This window comes from Ranitomeya variabilis, chromosome 1 (genome assembly GCF_051348905.1).
Source record: "Ranitomeya variabilis isolate aRanVar5 chromosome 1, aRanVar5.hap1, whole genome shotgun sequence".
Lineage (NCBI taxonomy): Eukaryota > Metazoa > Chordata > Amphibia > Anura > Dendrobatidae > Ranitomeya > Ranitomeya variabilis.
This window is the reverse complement of record NC_135232.1, coordinates 1,131,530,607-1,131,548,342: the sequence shown is the minus strand read 5'-3', so window position 1 is coordinate 1,131,548,342 and position 17,736 is coordinate 1,131,530,607. Positions and strand designations below refer to the sequence as shown.

Genomic DNA, 17,736 nt, shown 5'->3' with positions numbered 1-17,736 from the left:
AAAAAAACAAGGCCGTATTGTCCAGACTGGATTTACTGCAGCATAGCCAAATTTGGTGGCAGACACTTTCAGAAGTCGGTTCAAAAGGCTTAGGTGAACCACAAGTGAAGGACTGGTTCAGTAGACTAAAATAAGGCAAGCGGTGGCACATGCCCTTCCTCCAAAGCAAAAAAAATAAGTATTTTAAAGCACAGAAAGCAAACCACAATAACAAAATTTTAGCAAATCTTTAATGCGCCATACATTACATTGAGCAGTTGTTATCCAAAGAACGTCCTACATGTTCTTACACAGACTATTCACTCGTCCGTAAGATTATTTAGATTGTGGCAAGACGAGAAGGTGCTTGTGAAAGTATTTGGCCCGTGTTGACATTGGCTTGAAATTTGACAGTTTAACTTACACAAAGGCACAAGAAACAGGCAATTTCGGTTCCATCACATATGCTGAAAAACACATATGGAACTTTACTTAAGACCCAGCAAGCTTATAGCCATATAAAAATCGATGAGCTTGACCTTATGTTTCAAAAAAGACAATCAGAACATGGAGAGATCTGGAAACATTCACATTACAAGGGATAGTCGAAACTGCATGTAATCTTAGGGAGTATTGTTGGCAATGGACAAAAATAGCTAAATTTTATCCAACAAAGAGTATAGTTAACATGGCGCAGATTTTACACAACTCTTCTAATTCATTGGTTTAGGGTTTGTAGAAATCCATGTGTTTGGCACCAAAAAAAAAAAAGCAATTTAGTAGAACACATGTTCGAAGAATACTGCAACAAAAATAGAATTCATCCCAAGGATCAGCTCACAACGCTCGTGGCTGCCCTTTCATGGCTTCTTCTTTACGAACGCACGTGGCTGCCCTTTCATGGCTTCTTCTTTCCCTCCATCAGAGCCAATCAATTCAGTAAGACCGTTTAGCTGGTGACAATAACGGAGTAGTCTACATTATTCTTTTCTGCTGAATTGGACACAGCTGGAAAACAGTGGTCAAACGTTTCATAATTTGGGCTCCATTTGTCTTATTCCACTGAATGGCTTTAAACGGGAGCACAGCAAAACCCTGCTTTTCGGATACACAGACCGAAGCCAACGGAGTCACAATCAGGTACCAAAACGTGATCTGAACCTGGCCAAGCTCATCTTGCCAGAACGTGAATATATAAATGGAGACTTGACAACGATTCCCACTTCACCAAAAAATGGATGCTCTGATGATCTGTACGGAAAGAGATTATTTTTTTCTAATGTTTTCTCTCTGCATTAATTGTATGACAGTAAGAAACATGTTTCTCCAAGATGGGTTACGACAATGCATCATTTTACCAAGCTTCAGTCAAATTTTGAAAAAATAAACCAAAGCCTATATAAAATAGATGTTTTCCTAAGGTGGGCATCTATAATACTTTGGGTAAAGAGTAAATGATGTCACAAAACATCAATCTGCACAGTGTTACCACAGTCAGCAATGAGGACCTAGACTTACGGAATGAAACTGACGTACTGCAAGAACACTTCACGTAAAGGTTAGAATTGTCGCACATTCACAGCCACCGTCTCAGAATTACAGCACAGTGAGGGTCGTGTACAAGTGTTCGAAGGTCTCTGAAGAAATTGCAAGTCCCCTTTCTGCAATAGTTATGTCATCTTTGCACTGATGGCCTCCAGTAAATCAACGGTGTAGAATGGAATTTTTTTTTAAAAATTGTACAAATGCCAAATTTCGGCATTTTTCTCCAACCGGGGTGGAGTTTAGTTATTTTTAAAAAAAACCTATGTGTATCAATTTATAAGGAAAAGGGGAATAATCTACTGGATACATGGACAATAAGAATGGCCAAGTCAAGCTCCGCTACGATATAGCATCTACACTATTCGTATATGACTCTATTGAGAGGGATGTCACGTCATCATAAATGGGTAATTTTGCAATTTACTTACTAATAATCTACTGGAGAGTGGATGAATTTTTAATGACGGTATTTTGCATACTTCTTGTTGCCAGGACTACAGGCCACCGCTGCAGAGAGTGGTCTTCTCGGCAAGGAATGCAGCGCTCATAAGCTCTTTGCTATGGTGACTGCAAGTGCTGCTCTGGAGCATCATCACTCCTCCGGTGCTGTAGAGGCAAAGCCACTGGTCCCCACCGTCAATCACTGAGAAGCGCATTGATCCTAGCGATCAGGAGGCCTCAGGTCAGGAGTGATATCTCCTGAAGATGTTGATGATAACCATTTAAGAAAACATTCTACATCGCTGCTCCGCATCGACCACAAAGACGGTCATCCTACTGACGTTAGAGAACATCTTTAAGATGGTTGCTAGGATGTAGACAGATTGGATCTGAAACCTTCGAACAGGTACCTGAGATGAATAATTCTAGACTGAAGACGGCCATATTGCAAATTGTACTTATGTCATGTGACAGGAAGTGCACATATATGGAGGGAGCGCCGTTCCTTTGACACATTTGGCGCCAATTTAATAACCACATTAGTCAACTGAAGGAAGACGGGGTGGTCTGTGCAAAGAGGGTGCCCGAGTAAGGCCATTTTATTACTATGGAAATGCTCAAGAGACCAACAGGGCACAACGGATGGCGGTACGAGGCCTGTTATTACTGGAACCACGAGGGGGAACATACCAGGCACCAAGGAAGGAAAGCATGAGGATCACGATACACAATTGCACTTAATTCCAAAATCAGGTTTCCATCAGGCGTCCGTTGTGGAATCCCATTGTAAACACAAAAACTAGATTTTTTTTTTGGCTAGCACAGCTATGAGCGAGCGGAGAGGCCGAGGCTCTGGCGCAACTTCCTAATATGACCTTTCTAAATAAATATGCACAAGTCTGTAGAGATTAGCAGCAAAGGTTGTGTCCCGTCTAAGCGTTATACCCTGGAAGGAAGCTGAACGTGATTGCTCCTCTGGTCTTGGCGCCGTCTACAGGTGGACCCTCAGCACGTCACGGGTGGCAACGGTCCGATTGCAATTCCTGCAGACGATGGAAAGCGCCTTTTGCGTTTCGGCCAGGCAAGGGCGACACATCAGGTGGCTGCAGGAAAGCTGGTAAATGGGTTCAGTCTTAGAATAAGCTGAAAATGTCCTCAGACAAGACGCGCAGCCTTGATCCGCGCCGCTCCTCGCATGCTCTGCAGAAGAGAGATCCCACACACAAAATCGTTACTAAAACCTGACGTCAAAAGGCAAATACACAACGATGAAGTCTGAAAGTAGAACCCCCCCTTTATGTAAAGACGATTAATACAGTCATCAATAATGGGGACCCGTCCTGGACACCCCCTGATCCTGCAATGTCAGCAGTACCTGCGAGAGATGGTGCGGCGGCAACATCAAGAGTGATAAATCCATGGCCTATTGTGGGCCTTCAGGAAGTGGATACTGTCTTTGTTTTTCACCAGTTAATTTACTTAGGCTGTGTGCTCACGTTGCCGATTTTTTGCGTTTTTTGCTATAAAAACGAGATAAAAACGCTTAAAATACGCATACATATGCATCCCATCATTTAGAATGAATTCCACAATTTTTGTGCATATGTTGTGCTTTTTTTCCCCGCGACAAAAAACGCATCGTGGAAAACAACGCAGCATGTTCATTAATTTTGCAGATGTTTTGCGGATTTCCCACTATATTATTGCATCCCAGAACCTCCGGAAAAAACACGCAAAAAATCCGCAGAAAAAAACGCGAAAAATCCGCATGCGGATTTCTTGCAGAAAATGTCTGGTTTTGTTCTGCAAGAAATCCTGACGTGTGCACATAGCCAGTCTGTCTTTAGCACAAAAAATCCTTGTTAGTGACTTTCCTTCTTAATCATCAAAGCGGTGACATGGCTTAGTTTTTGTGTTTTTTGGGGTGTGGGGGAGGGTAAAGAGTTGTCATTATATATTAGTAACATTCTGGGAACTTTAGTCTTTTTATGTATACAATATTTTTCTATTTTTCTTTTTTACTGCTTTCTGATAACATATTTTTGGATCTTTGTGGACCCAGCAATATTTATCTTTAAATTTATTTCTAATGTAAAAAAGAAGAATTTTGTGCTTTTTAATATCGTTACAGCTCTATAAAAAGAAAAAAATTAACTATATTTTAGACCCAACTTCTATGAAGTTTTTCACTCAAAACCATACTGTATGGTAAATTGGTCGGCATAACACTGATATGCATCGTTATTAGACGCTTGGATCTAACTGAAGAGGGGGTGAGAAAGGAGGTATTGTGGCAATAACATAACTGTGACATCTAAGGGGGTCACTGCCAGAAAAATGCTGTTAGAGAAGTGGCCGTGATATCACTCATTACCGAGCTTTGTATTTTAACAATTTGCGGGAAAAACCCGCCAACTAGGACGTCATTCACACGTATTAGTCTTTTCTCGTTATTGGGGTAAATGGGTTGAACTAACTTCTTAGGTCTTCATCAGTGATTCCAATCATAAACTTCAGTCTTTGCGATGATGTTTTTTCTTTGCTTTTTTCCCCACAAGTCACAACTTCATTTATTTAGAGATGAGAAACAACTTAAAAGTTCTGGATTTGTACCAGACAGTTAGTGTCCGGCGGTAAATGCTGAACACAGACTTCTGCCAGAAGCCCGTCGCATAGTCTGGAGTTCCCAGGGAAGCCCGTCACACAGTCCAGAGTTCCGGGGGAAGCCCATCGCACAGACCAGAGTTCGGGGGAAGCCCGTCGCACAGTCCAGAGTTCCGGGGGAAGCCCGTCGCACAGTCGAGTTCCGGGGAAGCCCGTCACACAGTCCAGAGTTCCAGGGGAAGCCCGTCGCACAGTCCAGAGTTCCAGGGGAAGCCATTCGCACAGTTCGGAGTTCCGGGGGAAGCCCGTCGCACTGTCCAGAGTTCCGGGGGAAGCCTGTTGCACAATCCGGAGTTCCAGGGGAAGCCCGTCGCATAGTCCACACTTCCGGGGGAAGCCCGTCACATAGTCCAGAGTTCCGGGGAAAGCCCGTCGCATAGTCCAGAGTTCCGGGGGAAGCCCGTCGCACTGTCCAGAGTTCGGGGGAAGCCCGTCGCACTGTCCAGAGTTCGGGGGAAGCCCGTCGCACAGTCCAGAGTTCCGGGGGAAGCCCATCGCACAGACCAGAGTTCGGGGGAAGCCCGTCGCACAGTCGAGTTCCGGGGAAGCCCGTCACACAGTCCAGAGTTCCAGGGGAAGCCCGTCGCACAGTCCAGAGTTCCAGGGGAAGCCCATCGCACAGTCCGGAGTTCCGGGGGAAGCCCGTCGCACTGTCCAGAGTTCCGGGGGAAGCCTGTTGCACAATCCGGAGTTCCAGGGGAAGCCCGTCGCATAGTCCACACTTCCGGGGGAAGCCCGTCACATAGTCCAGAGTTCCGGGGAAAGCCCGTCGCATAGTCCAGAGTTCCGGGGGAAGCACGTCGCACAGTCCGGAGTTCAGGGAGAAGCCCATTGCATAGTCCGGAGTTCTGGAGGAAGCCTGTCGCATAGTCCGCAGTTCTGGGAGAAGCCCGTCGTATCGCATTGTCCAGAGTTCCGGGGGAAGCCCGTCGCATAGTCCGGAGTTCTGGGGGAAGTCCGTCGCATAGTCCGGAGTTCTGGGGGAAGCCCGTCACATAGTCTGTAGTTCCAGGGGGAAGCCCGTTCAATAGTCTGGAGTTCCGGGGGGGGGAAGCCCGTTGCATAGTCCGGAGTTCCGGGGGAAGCCCATCGCATAGTTCCATAGTCCAGAGTTCCAGGAGAAGCCCGTCGCACAGTCCCATAGTCCGGAGTTCCAGGAGAAGCCTGTTCAATAGTCTGGAGTTCCGGGGGGGGGGGAAGCCCGTTTTCAATAGTCTGAAGGAAGCACGTCGTAAGTGGAGAAGGGGAGAATCAGTGGAGGAGAAAAGGGTGAGGCAGAGAGACGCACATAGCTGCATGAAGACTTGATTTTTGGAGATCGAGTTGTAGGTTTGACATTTCACCAAATAACAGTGAAAAATGAGAAAGAAAACCCTGAAATTTGGTTAAATGGCCCAAATAAAATGCAATTTCAATGGTCTTTGGGGTTTCGTTTTCATAGCAATTTGCGTGACGAGGTGACGGGATGGTCAGTACGGTTACGATGACTCCTAGACTTGTGCAGACTTTTTTATATTTTATTGGCTTAAAAAAAAAAAAATACTTCCATTTGTAAAATAGAAAAAAAAAAAAATTTGCTTGAGTACTCTCATTTTGAAACCTATAAATTCTATTCTTTACCCCGTGGATAGACCTGTATAAGAGTTTGTTTTTTATATTACTACCATTTTGGGGTAAATAATTTGTATTGCATTTTTAAAAGACATGCAGTTGCTTTTTTTTCCCCCAGCTTATATTCTATGGATTACATTTTTGTTATACTTTCATATATTGGACTTTTACAGACACAGCCATAGTGAATATCTTCTTGTTTGTAATTATTTTTTTATATGTAACTTTTTATTTTGGAAGCTGAAGGAGAATTAAAAGTTTTATATTTCTGTTTAACATTTTTAAAAGTTAACTTTTTTTGTCTTGAACTTGTGATTACTTGGTCTCTTGTTCTATGTTACAATACTTGGTACTGCTAGTATTGAATACAGTCAAGATCTCTAAAGACTATCCTGTGGCTGAGCCTCACAGGAGTACCAAGGTGGCGGTAATGGGTGTCCCCACTGCCATAGCTATCCATTAGGGCCCCATGGATATAGGGAGGACCATGAGGGGCAGGAGATGCAGGATAGACACGGTGCGCCTCATCCCTGCATTACTCAATATACGGATCATTGCCAGTAGTGATCTTCTCTAGGACAATACCGGTGAAGGTTGAGGCTGTGGTCCAGCGTGGGCTCCCAGCGCTCTCCATGTGAAATCCTGGCTGCTGACTCTTCATAAACCTTGCTGTGTACGACGGCATGGAGCCCAGGGCTGAGGTGAGAGCCTGGTCTAGGCTTTGTGTTAGTCTCTGCTCATGGGATATTGACTCTGTGGGCAAACAAACCAAAATCTTAAATCAAATCCCAAACCCCAACATTCATTTTCCAGCCCAACATCCTCGATGTCCCATTTCCCCTCCCACTGTGAGCCTCTTGAGTTTAGATGAAAAAGAGGAAAACAAATTTTTTTTTAACTTTTCCTAAGCCTTGACAATTCAGGCCCAAAGCCAGAGACACATGCCCATTCCTAAAATCTGTCAGTATGGAGACGTTGTCTACACTGATCACCTATGTGGACGTTGTGGCTAAACATACAGGGCAAGATCACTCCTAGGAATCACTCATAAGGATCCAGGAGAGCCTGCTTATCTCGGAAAACCTGGCTGATGAGACCATCAATACTTTTGTGAACCTCAACAGGGTTGTCCAGTTGAAAAAATGAAGTTTAGATGCTGTATTAACTGATGAAGCTGCTCCAATGGTCAGATTTAATGGTGGTCCCAGCTTGGGGCTGGGCCATTTTCAGCTTCTTCTCGACACAGGAGAAAGTTTTCTGTGTCGGCACGCTCCAGTGTTGACAAAGGATCATCCTTCGCTACCGAAATGAGAAGCTAGTCCCCTTCTCTCACAGCGCTGGACATTGGCCAACTTTCTCCAGTGTCGAGAAGCTTCCTCACAGAGGAAAAGGGTCTCTAGTGCCACTTATCCACCATTTAAAGATCCTTCATTTCACATGAATAAGGAAGTAAAACCAGACCGGAATTTTCTCCAGAACAAGCAGTCCGCCATCTTCAGACAGCTGTCTCATCAGTGCAACGTAGGAGTATGGTTGGCTGTGTGAGAGGACTTCGACAGAGGATAGAAGGGTCAAAGTTTGGAAGTGGCCATTTTTGCTCTTTTTTTTTTAATTCCGGCTGACCCCGACTATTCTGCACATTTTTTTGTTAAATTCCACATAGTTCCAGAGATTTTAATTTATTGCTACTTTGTATGCTCTTAACAAAAGAGCGGTGCTCACTGGGTAATAAAGCAGAGCAGCCGATTGACGCCCCCGAGGAGCTGGTGACCATAAAAATTAGCACTAAATATAAAAGGTCTTGATCTCTGGAACTGTATGGTGAATAAAAAAAAAACAATACTCAGGAGAGTAGCAGGAATAAAATGAGAGCAAAAAACTGTCCACGATTGATCCGATGATACGTCTACTAAGGTGGTCCCCAAATTGAATTGCCACTTCCCAGTTAAGCCTCTGTTCTTGTCCTATATGTAGAGGCTATTTGAATACTGTATTTCTGAGGGAACATTGCGAGGTTTATAGTTCTTCCTGCACTAATATGGTGGTCTCCATCAGGAGAAACATTCCCTATTATGGATTTATCGGCCTTCAGCTTGGCCACAAGCCACGGTGAATTGATGGATGAATGATCTGTAGGAAGATCAATCTTGTGCAAGCCTGGATAAGTCTACCAGGGTCTTCACTGCCGTAATTTTGTTAGCATGGGTTGCTGGTGCCTTAGTTTTGGCCATTGCCTTTTAGATCCCCATTAACGTCCTCTCCTTCACACAACCACTTTATACTGACGGGTAAGAACGATGTAAAACCTATATACAAGTGGAGGTTCTGGTTTGGCTTTATATCTACAAGTCATGTGACAAAGTTTCTTTAAAACAGTGGATATTGTCTTCTAGGATTTCTACTTCCAATTGGTGTCGCTAGAGTCCTTGTTCTCTTCCTATTTGCATATTTTATTTCCCACAGAGCACTGCATGTACTATGAGTTTCCCTACCCCAGTTTGGCAGTTTTCTTAAAGGGGCTGTCCAGTACTTTTATATTGAGGGTCTGGGACATCAAATTGGTGGGGGTACGAAACCCATCACCCCTGAAGATCAGCCCTGATGTGATCAGTTCTGGAACTGAACAGCACAGCTCCGTAAACTGTATAGTGGCTGTGGCCAGGTCCTGCACAATGAATAACGGTGGATCTGCAGCACGGCCACTACACAGTTGACAGGAGTCTCCAGCATCGGAAAACAGCTGATCGGTGAGGATGACGAGTATCGCACCTCCCCCGATCAGGTATTGACGACTGATTCCTACTTTACCCTTTAGAAATAGCCAGCGTTAGGAGTACCTGAATTGGAGCAATCCATCTGTGACGTGCGACTGTCATTCTCCATCTTCATCTTTTTCATGCCGATCGCTGAGGTAGAAGAGAGGCCACTCACTGCCGAAAAGTAGGTGTCTACCTTATCGCCATCGTTGGCCGAATCCTCCATCCACTCCACTTTCCTCTTCATGGAGGACAAAGTGATAGCGGAAGCAGTCACTGGGGCGCCGACTCGCGCTCTTCCCAGGAGATTGGAGCCGGGAATATTGTGCTGTAGGAGGAAGTAGTCTATCCTAGCTTTGAGTGAAGGATGCGGGAGAGGCTGGGAGTGTGCGGTGTACGGCACACCCGTAAACGGGTCACTTGGCATCCTGCCCCACGACGCTTCACTTTGGTTGCATTTGTCAAGTGTGCCTTGGTCGATGACTTTCCCCGATGGAAGGACTATGGGGAAAGTCATGATCTCCAGTGTAATTGGGTCCAGGAACTCCTCGGGGACATCTTGGAGAATATTGGCGAGCTCGCTCAGGCTGTGCTGTGTGTTTTCCGAGTTGCTTTCCATTGGCGACGCCGGACGTTGCTGCCCAAAGCCATGGGGAAGACTCAGGCAAGCGATTTGGTAGACACTCTCCACCAGTTCCTTGGGGCAAGTCTTTGCCGGCTGCCCCCACACCTCCACCCTCTTTATACTACAAGGCGTCCCCCCGGCCACATGCGTTATGCAGATCTTCAGGTGGCCAACATTACTTAGTGAGTGCAGCCCCTTGTTCCACAGATCTTGGCAAGACGAGCCATGGTAGGACATCACGTTATCGGTCTGATGGAACGGGTGTCTAGGCTTGAAGCCCCGGTTATTGAAAGTAGCCTTGCTTTGATTTTTTAGCACAACTTTTCCCACCAAAGTAAAGACTTCTTTGCCCGGTGCCTGGCCGACCGAAGCCGGCTGGTTCACCTCGTGGTTAGTACTAGACATTTTGTTGGTGGAGGTAGCTGTATATATGTCCATTCCTGAAAAGTGCTGGTGCCCCCCCGAGGAGGTGTCAATATTAATCCTACATATATCTAGGTTAAAGGGGAAGGAGAAGGTGATGTGTATCGGAGGCTTAATGAAATATTCACAGCGAAAGCCTCGGTTCCTTTTCGCCAGATCTTCGGAGACCAGATTCTCCACTTCGTATCCATCAGCGCTGATCTAAGAACAGAGGAGACATGTCATGGTCTATTCTTTGTACCGGTCTGACATTTCTCTACCTAAAATTGTGGATTTCTCCATGATTGGATTTGAAATCTGAACTTTGGGGAAAAAAAAGGAAGCGACGTATATATTCTTAAGGCGGATTCTGTTTGGAACCTATGTGGACTCTCCATGGAATCTGTGTGCAAATCAAATTACTTTTGCAGATTTTCTTTCAGAGCATTATCTGAACATGTCTGAGGGCAGCATAATGTAGGGGCAGAGACCCTGATCCTAGTGATGTGTCACTTACAAGGCTTTCTGCTGTTGATTCTATAACATCAGTGTTTTATCAGCAGGAGATTATCACTACAGGACTAGGTATCTCGTGCCATGTTGTCCTCCTGAGATGTGTAATCCTACTGATTGGAAGCTTGCTGCCTATGCAGTGTACTCAGAAAGTTACCAATCAGTGATGGGAACAGGGTAATACAGAGCTCAGCATTCTGAGCTCTGCAGAATAGAAAACTGTGATTGTATCAAAATGACAGCAAGCAGCATATTGCTGGAGTCCGGGATTCAATTTATCGCTGGGTTTTTGCTATGTAATCTGAGAGCAGCACGATGTAGAGGCATAGGCCCCGATTCCAGCGATGTATCACTTACTGGGCTGTTTGCTGTCAATTTGATACAGTAACAGTTTTCTTCGCTACAGATCTAGCAGTGCTCAAATGCTGAACTCTGTATAACTCCAGCTCTCTGTGTACATTGGCAGAAAGCAGCCAATCAGTGCTGGGGTCGTGGTTGGACTAGGAGGCACGAGACACCTAGTCGTGTACTGAAAAACTTGTTCTTTCGCTAGGAAATGTAAAGCCATCGATTCAATTATCTTTAGCGTTTAATAATTAGCAAACGTTACCTTGTTGCAAAATACCCGTGGCTTGAACTGAGGAAGGCAGAGATTTACGACCATCTTGGCGCAATATAGTGTCAGGTCTCCGCGCAGCAACACCTAGGAGATCAGAGGGTTAACGTTCAATCACAGGCTGTGGGTTACGGTACTGTGACGATGGTTGGGATCAGTGATGGATGGTGGACACTGGATTCATTAAAAAGGGAGATTTCAATAGAGAAAGTGGCACAAAATATTGTGTACGGTAACGCTGATATCCCTATGTAGCATACGCAAGACGTCGCCATAAAGATCGACACAAAGCTTTCTATATTTTCATAACGGCACCACTCTGCTGAACTAGTGCAGCCATCCCATAATTTACCAGTGTCTTCATGACTGATGCGTGGACCTAGGATATGTAACACAGGGAGCGACAGAAGCGCGACTCTCGGTCCTTCCTTACAGACGGACATGTAATGATCTAACAAGCCGGGATCCCTTATGAACACCGACATCGCCACCTCCTGGTCATTGATGGCTACAGCAAGACCCAAATCCCAAATTTTGGGAGAAATCTGTAGATTTTTTTTTATTCTTTTGCTATTCCTGGTAACATTGCTACTTTTTGGTTATGTGGTTTTTTTATTTTCTTTTTTGCATCTTTATTGTGACTTAAAATTAGAGCAGATATCAATTAATTGCAAAAATTTTTACTTAAATGGTCAAAACACAAAACAAGATAGATATTTCTGTCCAACGTTTACTATAGATATTTATCTTTATTATCCATGCGTTCCCTACTGTCCCCCGATATTATCGCCCCCAGGAGACCACCGATAACAGCGGTGATGGTAACAGCCCATCTACATAGACATGGTCACAGGGGCGCACACATTACCTGCAGAACCATAGAATGAGGGGTAAAAACAGACGGTCACTGGAAGAACTGATCCGGCTCTGCTAACCCCCAGACCCCCAGAGGGAGGTTCATGGTGAGGGGCAACTGCGGTCACATGACCATAGAACCAAAATGTGAGGAGCCGTATGTGTCTGATCTGATTTTGTGGGTGAAACTCACAGGGTCAGCAGGGCGTCTCCTGATCAGCGGTGTGGGGGCTGTACCTTCCTATCTGACAGATGGGACATGTCTAACCTCCATGGAAACAGCAAAAATATTCAGCTTTATTATTATTAACAATATTTCTTCCTGAAGCCCAATAATCCAGAAAATGTTATATTAATATTCAGGTCCCTTAAATATCAGTCTAAAGGGATTTTCAGGAATAATGATAATACTAGCAAACAACAACAGAGGAGGGGAAAGTGGAAAGCGGGAAGGCGGAAGGGGAAAGCGAGGTGGAGGGGAAAGCGAGAAGGCGGAGGGGAAAGCGGGAAGGCGGAGGGGAAAGCAGAAAGGCGGAGGGGAAAGCGGAAAGGGGGAGGGGAAAGAGGAAAGGCGGAGGGGAAAGCGGGAAGGCGGAGGGGAAAGCGAGAAGGCGGAGGGGAAAGCGGGAAGGCGGAGGGGAAAGCAGAAAGGCGGAGGGGAAAGCGGAAAGGGGGAGGGGAAAGAGGAAAGGCGGAGGGGAAAGCGGGAAGGCGGAGGAGGGCGATAATATGCTTATATAATATTTGCTATTTTAACTTATTCCTCCCCAAATAATTTTTTTTTTTTACTTTGCGATTTAAATGCACCTAAAAACCAAACACAAATTCAATCTGCAGAAAACAATAAATCTGACACTACAGAGACAAAAATAAATCCCACCATCTTTTTTTATTCACAGTAAATAGCATGGAGGAGAGGGCTGGAGATATCATTTCCTTGTGTCACGACTTTATTACTTCTCGTGAATGAATAAACCGATTGGATCAGTTCCGTGTTGGTCGGTCATTGATGACTTTGTCCTTTGGATTGTGATGATCAGTGGTCAGCACTACAGACCCAGCCGTCCGTCACCTCGCTTGGTCCAGTGATTCGAACACTTTGTAATGTAGATATGAAAGTTTTTCCGATTGGGAGCATTTGGTTAGAGGATACCACTCCCAGTACGGCAGCTCCACCACCACGTAACCCAACTTCTGCAACTGCCTCCTTTTCATGCCATGGAGACCCAAGAGCCGTTTCTGACCATAGCAATAGTGATTCCGGTTGGTGACCTGAAGGGCCAGCTTAATAACCTCAGCAACAGGTTTCTTATCAAGTTTCCTTCGTGTGGTCAACTGGGACAAAAGGTCTTCAGTGATTCTGGCAGAATCTTTATTTTTTGGACTGTCCCGAGTATCGTCAGGAAAAGGGTTCAGGTTTTTATTGAGTAATTGGCTCATGAGGTCATCGGTGACTTGGATGCCAATGGGTTTCTTCTTCGATCGCTCAGCTTTGACAATACTTGCATTTATCGGGATGGGCTTGTTGTTGATATCAAAGTGGACCTCCAAATCTTTTGATCGAGTATGAGGCAAGATCATGTGGTGCTTTACGAACTCAGGACCTCCCAACAAGGTTTCTAACACTGAGGCCGCTTCCAGAGCCTCTTCCTTCACGTAGATGTCCAGTTTGGAGAAATTTAGAAGCATTTGGGTAACTTCTTGGCGAAGCTCGGGGGAGATGGTTTCTCCAGTGTATTCTGGGCATTCGATCTCTACACTACCAGCTATGGTGAAGAGATCCTTCTTCAGTTCGAACAGGCTTATTTTAGATGACTGAATGATGAACGCTTCGCTTAGGGCCACCTTGATTAAATCCAGCGGGAACCTCTGACAAAAAGCAAGGGCCATTAGGCAAGTCAAGAAGTGTTCAGGAAAGCTCTGAAATTCTTCAAGATTTTTGTAGATTTCTTGAATTAAAACGGAGTAGAAAATGTCAGCGTTGGGTGGATTATAGGTCAAGATGCCAAAAGACCAGAGCAACTTGGCAATGTCTTTGCTCCTACAGTAGCCTACTCGATCCGGAATGACCGAGGCGACTGTATTCATGAGATCTTCATCCAGAATATGCATTGAGGCGAAAGACAGGGTAACGTGCATAATGCCCTGAATGCCCATGTTGGGTATACGTTGACCGGCCACCTTTCCAACTTGCCTAAAAAACTCCACATGGTCGACGCGGGTGAAGCGGAACATTTTAAGAACGTTGACTAAAGAATAGTTGCTTATGTCATTGATGTTTTCTACGATCAGATCACCAAATTTTCTCATCAGATACTCAGATAACCCATGACCGGTCTTAAAAAAGCCTAGACAAACCGTCCCGATTTCTTCTAGGTTGATGGTTTGGAGATATCTTAAGACCACAGCCTCGAGTTTCTCCATCAACTCTTCAGGGGCTCGTCTCCCTTCACCGATGATGTATATTAGCTGGATGGCCTGGGCTAAAGTTAGGTTTATAGAACGTAAGTGCATATAACTGTACATTATATCCAAAAACTTCGGGACGCTGAACGAGAGGCATCTCCACATATCTGCCACCAAAAGTAACTCATTGGTAGACAGGTACCAAACCCGGCCACTAAACTCTTTTTCGTAGGCCTTCAGAATGGGGTGATTCGTGGGAATTTTGAGTTGGACGAAGGCTCTGAGGATACGGATGAGTTCTTGATGACTGTAGAGCTGTAGGGCTTCAACGCTGCGGCCACATAATTTCTCAAAAAGTTTATTGGATTTTAGGTCTCCCATATGGTCTTCAGGGACGCAACTTAGTTTTTCCCAAAAATCTGAAATTTCTGCAGGAGAGAGGCCGTTACAAGCCTCTTTGAGTAGAAGGGTTTCGCCTTCTTCCTTGGATGTGTGCACAGTATGTCCGAAGCTGTAGCACAGAGACTTGTACTCTGCTCTACTCTGTTGGAAGCCCCTCGGATCGGCCATGCTATTGTACGATTCCACGTCATCGTACATGTCCTCATTTTGGCTTTTCCTATACGTCTTTGAAAATTTCTCCGACAGGTTTTCTCGGGTACGTGACGGCAAGTCCAACTTTTTAATTCTCGGCGGACCAGTTGCATTTTTATGCTGCTGGTAGAGACGTTGCGGTCGCCTCTTCTCGGCCGCTGTGGGGTAGTCTGAAGGTCTTTTGGGATCGGGAAGGTCTCCAGCATTGCTGCACACTTTCTTGTAATGGGAAGCGGGCTGATCAGCGATTCTTCCAAGTGGATCTGTAGTTTTAACGCTCATCCATCGAGTGAAAGATGAAAATGAAGCCGTGCGGAAAACGCCTCCTTGAAATCCTCGACATAGTGCAGTGGCCATGGGTCTTGAGGAACCGAATTGGAAGATTACTGAAAAAAGGGGTAGATGGAGAATGAAGATAAGTGTCTTCCTGATATATAATAATGCACAGAAAAGCAATCAGATGGAAGAAACATCCACAAGAGATAAGAGGCCTGGAAGTGCGTGGACAGGCGACGCGACGGAAAGACACTCCAGGCGGCTCACGTACATTCATCTCACGATAGCAGGCATTAAAGGAGTCAATTAAATGCCCAAGAAAAGTACTGTAAGAAGAAAACACCCAAGGGAAAGAAAAAATATTGTACCTTGGACAACATAACGCAGGACAAGTCACCACCAACACATCATGGGCGTCAAACACCAGGCACCTCCACCGATCAGCTGGAATAAGCACCGGCCCAAAGTATACAGAGATGGGAAACTGCAGCTCAGTCCACTGTCTAGTGGCCACTCTCGGTACTGCAGCCCCGATTACAGTGACTTCAATGGGAGCCAAGCTGCAGTACCTGAGAACGGCCACTACGTGATATACGGAGCTGTGCTGTACAGCTGATTGGTGGAGATCCGTCACCCGTCACCCCCACCAGTCTGATATGGATAACCTGTCCTATATCAGAGTTCTGGAAACCCCTCCAACTAGAACCATACCTCTATGTGGGACGGGCATTCTCCACCATGGACTGGAAACAACCACCGCTGCAAACAATCACCACCTGACGGGTGAAGGAAACCAGATATACAGGAGAAGGACCAAAAATTACATTAAAGGGACTCTTTCAGCACAGAATGGCCCACCGCTCGGTGCTCCAATGACATAAACACCCCTTCACTGCTTGTTTTCCCTCAGTCTCCATCCCCTTTTCTTTGACTGACAGCTCTAGCTTCATAGAGATAGATGGGAAACAAGTGGGGAAGGACGACCACATCAGCAGGCACTCGGCGCCCGCAGGCACTCGGCGCCCGCAGGCACTCGGCGCCCGCAGGCACTCGGCGCCCGCAGGCACTCGGCGCCCGCAGGCACTCGGCGCCCGCAGGCACTCGGCGCCCGCAGGCACTCGGCGCCCGCAGGCACTCGGCGCCCGCAGGCACTCGGCGCCCGCAGGCACTCGGCGCCCGCAGGCACTCGGCGCCCGCAGGCACTCGGCGCCCGCAGGCACTCGGCGCCCGCAGGCACTCGGCGCCCGCAGGCACTCGGCGCCCGCAGGCACTCTGCGGTGGTCTGCTCACCCTGGTGAAGGCATCAGATGTGAACAGTAAGGGAGAGGTCGTTCTTTTTAGCACTTCTTTCTCTAACACCCTTCAGCGCTCCTGGTACCAAAACTGCCCGGTCGGTCTATAATTACCACTGCAACATAGAAGTTCCGACACAGGTTCACGGGACCGCTGCAGCCAATCACACAGCTCACTATCGATCGGCCCAGCAGTCAGAGAGAACAGGAAGCGGAGACCGGTGAAGGAGGAACACAAGAAGGGACGGGGAAGAGATAATCACTTTTTTTGTCTTTTGTTCTGAACCCTGACAAAATCAATCCGATGTGGAAACCCCCTCTAAGATCACAAATGGGGCGATGATAAAGTATCGCCCATCAATAATGACGCTGTACGACGGGTAACGGGGGGCTACACATGGCTGCCGGACACCGGGGGGGAGGGAGGTGACCGGTGACTGACCAGCAGGGACATTATAAATGTCGCTTTATGCATCACTGATAGCGCTCTGCTCCGTTCTCACCGCCCGTCACCAGGCGCTAATCAGGTTGAAAATCAAACACAATGTCAGTAACCATCGGTTTCTATAGTGACCGGGTCTGTGAGGAAGGACAGGGGGCCACAAGTGTCACTGACCCCACAGCTCTAGACAACCAATCAGAGAGCAGCTCTCATCTCCAAATCCGCTCTGGGAAACTCAAAGCTGAGCTCTCATTGGTCGCCGTGACGACTGATCGTCACCAGTCTATGACTACACCGGAGCCGCATCCGTGCCCCTCTCCCCGTCTACACCGGTCCGCACTGGCGATGGTGACATACCCGCTCCGCTCTCCTCAGATCACCGCCTGTCCATGCACTGGGAAGAGACGCAATCCAGAGGCGCACACTGATGACGCGGCCAATGTCACAGCTCTGCCGGGCTACAAGGCGTGGTTAACTCTTTGGTGACGTCACAAGTCGGCGCCTTGCCAGTAAGTGGGTGGCTGTAAAATGCCAGTAAATGGGCGGAGCTTGACGCAAACGCGATGTAAGCGTAGAATGTGGAGGCGGAGCCAGGAGTGGTTGTCAATCTAATATAGGCGTGTCCAGACGCTAGCTATGATCCAATCAAGAGATGTGTGGGCGGAGTCAGTACTTACCAAGTCCAAAGTGCGTGGGCAGAGCTCGTGGTAACCTGGCAA

General features: G+C 46.5%; 2 protein-coding genes across 8 annotated transcripts; both read right to left on the bottom strand.

Annotated features, from left to right (window-relative positions):
* Window positions 1-217: 217 nt before the first annotated feature.
* Window positions 218-17,510, bottom strand: UBOX5 (U-box domain containing 5). 5 transcript variants are annotated; one of them, XM_077280299.1, is made up of 6 exons: window positions 17,375-17,433; window positions 15,995-16,059; window positions 11,147-11,239; window positions 9,078-10,245; window positions 6,826-6,993; window positions 218-3,165 (listed from the first exon to the last, which is right to left on the bottom strand). In XM_077280299.1, the coding sequence occupies exons 3-6, from the start codon at window positions 11,198-11,200 to the stop codon at window positions 2,957-2,959; spliced, it is 1,599 nt and encodes a 532-aa protein (XP_077136414.1). In that variant the 5' UTR covers window positions 11,201-11,239; window positions 15,995-16,059; window positions 17,375-17,433; the 3' UTR covers window positions 218-2,956. The 5 variants fall into 5 exon arrangements, with proteins under 5 accessions (XP_077136414.1, XP_077136415.1, XP_077136412.1 ...); XM_077280300.1 differs by lacking the exon at window positions 17,375-17,433 and adding an exon at window positions 16,690-16,811; XM_077280297.1 differs by lacking the exon at window positions 15,995-16,059 and having other exon boundaries at window positions 17,375-17,510.
* FASTKD5 (FAST kinase domains 5) lies at window positions 12,878-17,499 on the bottom strand. Of its 3 annotated transcripts, none has more exons than XM_077280293.1 (3): window positions 17,375-17,419; window positions 15,995-16,059; window positions 12,878-15,393 (listed from the first exon to the last, which is right to left on the bottom strand). In XM_077280293.1, the coding sequence occupies exons 2-3, from the start codon at window positions 16,011-16,013 to the stop codon at window positions 13,076-13,078; spliced, it is 2,337 nt and encodes a 778-aa protein (XP_077136408.1). In that variant the 5' UTR covers window positions 16,014-16,059; window positions 17,375-17,419; the 3' UTR covers window positions 12,878-13,075. The 3 variants fall into 3 exon arrangements, with proteins under 3 accessions (XP_077136408.1, XP_077136409.1, XP_077136410.1); XM_077280294.1 differs by lacking the exon at window positions 17,375-17,419 and adding an exon at window positions 16,690-16,716; XM_077280295.1 differs by lacking the exon at window positions 15,995-16,059 and having other exon boundaries at window positions 17,375-17,499.
* Window positions 17,511-17,736: the final 226 nt, after the last annotated feature.

Coding starts and splice junctions, on each gene's coding strand:
- UBOX5 (XM_077280296.1), bottom strand. CDS start 17,050: ATGCATAAAGCGACATTTATAATGTCCCTGCTG. Junction 11,240..17,017: donor CATTTATAATGTCCCTGCTG/GTCAGTCACCGG, acceptor CTGATCTCCTAG/GTGTTGCTGCGCGGAGACCT. Junction 3,166..6,825: donor CACAGCCTCAACCTTCACCG/GTATTGTCCTAG, acceptor TCTCTTCTGCAG/AGCATGCGAGGAGCGGCGCG.